Source organism: Haliaeetus leucocephalus, unplaced genomic scaffold, assembly GCF_000737465.1.
Source record: "Haliaeetus leucocephalus isolate CR32 unplaced genomic scaffold, Haliaeetus_leucocephalus-4.0 Scaffold696, whole genome shotgun sequence".
In the NCBI taxonomy this organism is placed as follows: domain Eukaryota; kingdom Metazoa; phylum Chordata; class Aves; order Accipitriformes; family Accipitridae; genus Haliaeetus; species Haliaeetus leucocephalus.
In genome coordinates, this window is record NW_010973132.1 from 2,819,501 (window position 1) to 2,823,842 (window position 4,342).

Genomic DNA, 4,342 nt, shown 5'->3' on the forward strand with positions numbered 1-4,342 from the left:
GACCCGCTGCTGCCGGCGGAGGGCGGCGGGGACCAGCGGGCCCCTTTCCTGCTGCGGGCCCTGCGCATCGCCGTGGTGGTCTGCCTCTACTGGTTCACCTCCATCGCCATGGTCTTCCTCAACAAGTACCTGCTGGACAGCCCCTCGCTGCGCCTCGACGCCCCCCTCTTCGTCACCTTCTTCCAGTGCGCCCTGACGGCCGCCCTCTGCCTGGGCCTCAGCCTGGGGGCGGCCTGCGGGCCCCCCTGCCCCAGCCTGCCCGCCCTCCGCCTCGACCCCAAGGTGTCCCGCAGCGTCCTGCCCCTCTCCGCCGTCTTCATCGGCATGGTCACCTCCAACAACCTCTGCCTCAAGCACGTCGGCGTGGCCTTCTACAACGTGGGGCGCTCCCTCACCACCGTCTTCAACGTCCTGCTCTCCTACCTGCTCCTCAAGCAGACCACCTCCCTCTACGCCCTCCTGGCCTGCGGAGTCATCATAGGTGAGGAGGAGCGGGAGGGGGCTGCGCCCACCCGGCGGCCGGCCCCGTAAACTCGGAGAGACGGCGGTGGGGTGTCTTCCCCTTGGGAAGCCATCCCGGCCTGCAACGGCAGCTCCCTGGTGAGGTGGGCTGGCTCAGGGCTCGTGCCTCGCGCTGCCTCCGGTAACCCGCTTCGCGTGTCCGGAGCGTGTGGGTAGCCCGTTAGGAAAGGAAATTACTCTTACGTGACCATGGTTCCCTCTTTCCTTTGAGCGCTAAAACCTATCTATGCTCTAATGAAGTTTAGCTTGCCTTACCTTCCCCCCAGCAAAGGCCATAAAACAGCAGGTGGCTTTCTTCCTGTTCTCAAGTGCTTGTTAGTTATTAACTTTGGTAACAATACCAGTATTTATATTGGCACCATTGGGACCGTACAATGGAGCCAGCCAATTCAGACAGGCTGTGTGTGATGAAGGGTTAGCCGATCAAACCAAGCATAAAGCACCACCAGAAGATCCGGTTGTGTGGTTAGGATGTAGGGCAGGGCATTGACTGGCTTCACGGGAATGGCTTAACAGTCTTTCATTCCAAAGGCATCGGTAATGCCAAAAGCTGCCTTCTACTGGAGGGCTGTTTAGATGCCAAGAATGGTGAAATGTTGACTTCAGTGCAGTTCCAGGTGGACATGTGTTCACTTTGGTGCTTAGACAAGCAGATGGACTCAGGTGAAAATGAGACAAGAGAACCTCTTCTCCATGAAAGAGGTGAACAGGAGCAGAACTACTGTATTTTCCATCCAGGTGATGCATGCAGTTGCCTTCAGCTAGTCTTGTTTTCAGGTATTGTCCAGGACTATGGCATCTGCCAGCCTCACAGGGTTTCTCTAAGACTGTCCCCCTGGCTCCGTCTCCTTTTGCTGTGAGAGCATTGCCCATATGCCTATAGCAGCATAGCCGAGCATCGTCTGTGGCTTGACACAAAGCCCTTTCTGTCTGTGCATTGAACCCATTTGTATTTGGGCTTAGTTTAAAGCACACTAGCTGCTTTGCAGGCAACTTCCCAGTTGGCCTCCAGCACGGAGCAGCTAATGGAGAGGCAGTGCAGTGTTCCTTCAGTAGCTCATCTCCCGTTTTATGTTTTGCTTATGAGCGGGATGGGGAGAGGTCTCCCTCTCTGCCCTGAAGACACAAAGCCTGTAGCTCCTGTTTCGGGGGTGGCTAAAGTGTGCGTTACCCATCAAAGTTTAACATGTTGAAGATACTGCACTCAGTTTCTGCCTTGTGATCTTTTTTTGATCAAGCTTCTTAATATTACATCCATGTGTTTACTATCTTTCCATCTTCTTTTCTGACCTATCTTTCCCTTCCTGTGAACAGTGCAGCAAAGCCTGTGAGGCCTCCCCCCCCTTTTTTCTTTTTTTTTTAAACCTTGAGGAATATTTCTTGCTACCTGTGTGTCAGTTTGCTGCCTTTTCAGTTAGAAAAAAAATTGTATGATCTCCTGAAAATGGCCTATACACAAAGAGTACCTTTAGCTTTAGTTCATGGCTCTTTGGAATAATAGTTTCTAAACTCATGCTGCCTGCTCAGTTTGGGAATTGGTCCTCTGAGATTGAATGATAGCACAGTAAATTACCTGCGCTCCTGAAATAAATCTTCCTGGGACACTAGTCATGACACTTTGTGGGTTCATTTAATAGAAAGGGGAAGCCCTTAAGCCTGTCTCTGCTTGTGGTTGTGGTTATTCAGTATAAGGTAAATGATGAATTGCTGACTGTATGTTTTGAGTCCTTCAGCAGTTGTTCAGATGATGCCTGATTTGTTTGGTTGCAGGTGGCTTCTGGCTGGGCGTTGACCAGGAAGGAGCAGAGGGCACTCTGTCATGGACAGGTATATTCTTTGGGATCTTAGCAAGCCTGTGTGTCTCGCTCAATGCCATCTACACCAAGAAGGTGCTGCCTGTGGTGGATGGTAGCATCTGGCGCCTGACCTTCTACAACAACGTCAATGCTTGTGTGCTGTTCTTCCCCCTCATGATGCTGCTGGGCGAGTTCCGCACCCTCTACCACTTCGACAAGCTGGGGAGCCCCAGTTTTTGGGGCATGATGACCCTGGGGGGAGTGTTTGGCTTTGCCATTGGGTATGTGACTGGACTTCAGATTAAGTTCACTAGCCCACTCACCCACAACGTGTCTGGGACAGCCAAGGCCTGTGCCCAAACAGTGTTGGCTGTTATCTACTTTGAGGAGACAAAGAGCTTCTTGTGGTGGACGAGTAACCTGATGGTTCTGGGGGGCTCTTTTGCCTACACGTGGGTGAAAGGGCTGGAGATGAGAAAGGTGCAAGAGGAACCTGATGTCAAAAGCAGCGAAAGAAATGAGACTGGTGTGTAGACAGCTCCTGCACCTCCATTTCTGTGCCCTGGGGGTTAACCTTTGGTGTTCCTTTCCTCCTGGGGAGAAGAAGAGCAAGGAGCAGGAAAAAATGCACCTGCAAAGTGTATGGGGAACTGCGTCAGGAACCAGAGCCAAAGACCTGACTGGATCATGTTTTATCCATGGGATCTCACCCTGTATTGGAGTTGGGGAGAGCATGTGTTATAGAGAGCAATGAGGTTTTTTGTGATCGTTTTTTAAAATGGATGTTGCTATTGACCTAATCTGGGCAATTTGCATCTCTGGGGGGGTGGGCTTATAGCGGACAAAGACTGGGATTGGAGCTTTGTATAGTTGGGGGATCTGGAATTAACTGAATGAATGCGGTCTGAAGTTACAAAATCCTGAACCTCCATGTTAGGAAGAGGCAGGTAGCCAGATTGTTGGGGATAGACTCCAGTAAACCGTTCTGCTGTAAAAGGAGTGGCAACAGCCGTTCTTCCTGTTGCCCCATTCAATGCAAGGGATGGGAAATTCCCTCCCTTCTGGTTCTGTACAAGCCTAAGCAGCTGCAGTGCCTCCAAATCTCCTTTCCAAAGAGTCAGTATCACATCCTGCTGAGGTCTCTTCTGTGTTTCTCTCCACCTGGTTTCTTAGTTCAGGAAATCATGCTAAGAATCAGGAATGAAACTTCACATTCCCTCTGCACTGTGTCCCATGAGGGAGAGCATGTTCTCTCAAGTGGCCTTTCTCAGGGAGGAGCAAGCTTGGGCTCTGCCTCTCTCAGTGACAGGCAGGAGGGGAAAAGTTACTCTGAAGCACTTGCTTCTGTAGGGTGGAGATCCCAGTTCATGGGATTTGCAACACTTGTCCTCTTTACCTTCTGTGTAGGGGGGTAGGTTTGCATTTGAAAACAGGGTTGTTACTAATTAGGCTTGTTTCAGGGGACTTGTTCTATATCTACTTTGGATCTCCTCTGGTGTTTGCAGTGTGTCTTTTGGCTTGTTCCTTTTAAACACCCTCCATGGCCAGCTCAGTGAATCCTTCGACTTCAAAAAAATCCTGGTTTTGCTCAGCTGCATCAATCCCTTTACTTGAAACTTGCTGCTGAACAGCAAGTTCTGCAGAAATCTCTGCCCCACATCTGGTCCTATGCAAGTGTCACCTGAGGTCACTCTGTGCTGTGGTTTCCTATCCCAGGGGTCAGCTGTGATGTTGCACCAGCTTTCTAAACCCCTGGCCCGTTTATATTTAAAGGTTTATTTGGACAGCGATCCTGGGCAGTTGATGCAACTGCTTCATACCCCGCTCCGTGGATCCTACGTGGTGTGTCACGCCCCTTGTGCAATGTCAGGACACTCCATTTCTGCCCAGAATATGTTTGGGGGGGGCTCCTGCTCCAAGTTTCACGACCACAGTTACCTTCTCACCCCTTTTCGGTGCAGGCTGCCATTTGGGGTCCTTGAATATTTTTTTTTTAACGGAAAGGCGGCGGACCGGCACAGGGG

The 4,342-nt window shown here is 51.1% G+C and overlaps 1 protein-coding gene across 1 annotated transcript; it reads left to right on the forward strand.

Moving 5' to 3' along the window:
* SLC35C1 (solute carrier family 35 (GDP-fucose transporter), member C1) lies at window positions 1-3,302 on the forward strand (the record flags this gene model as incomplete). The annotated part of the gene is made up of 2 exons (XM_010580209.1): window positions 1-481; window positions 2,293-3,302. Coding segments are annotated over 2 exons (1,041 nt in total), but the record flags the coding sequence as incomplete, so codon positions are not given.
* Window positions 3,303-4,342: the final 1,040 nt, after the last annotated feature.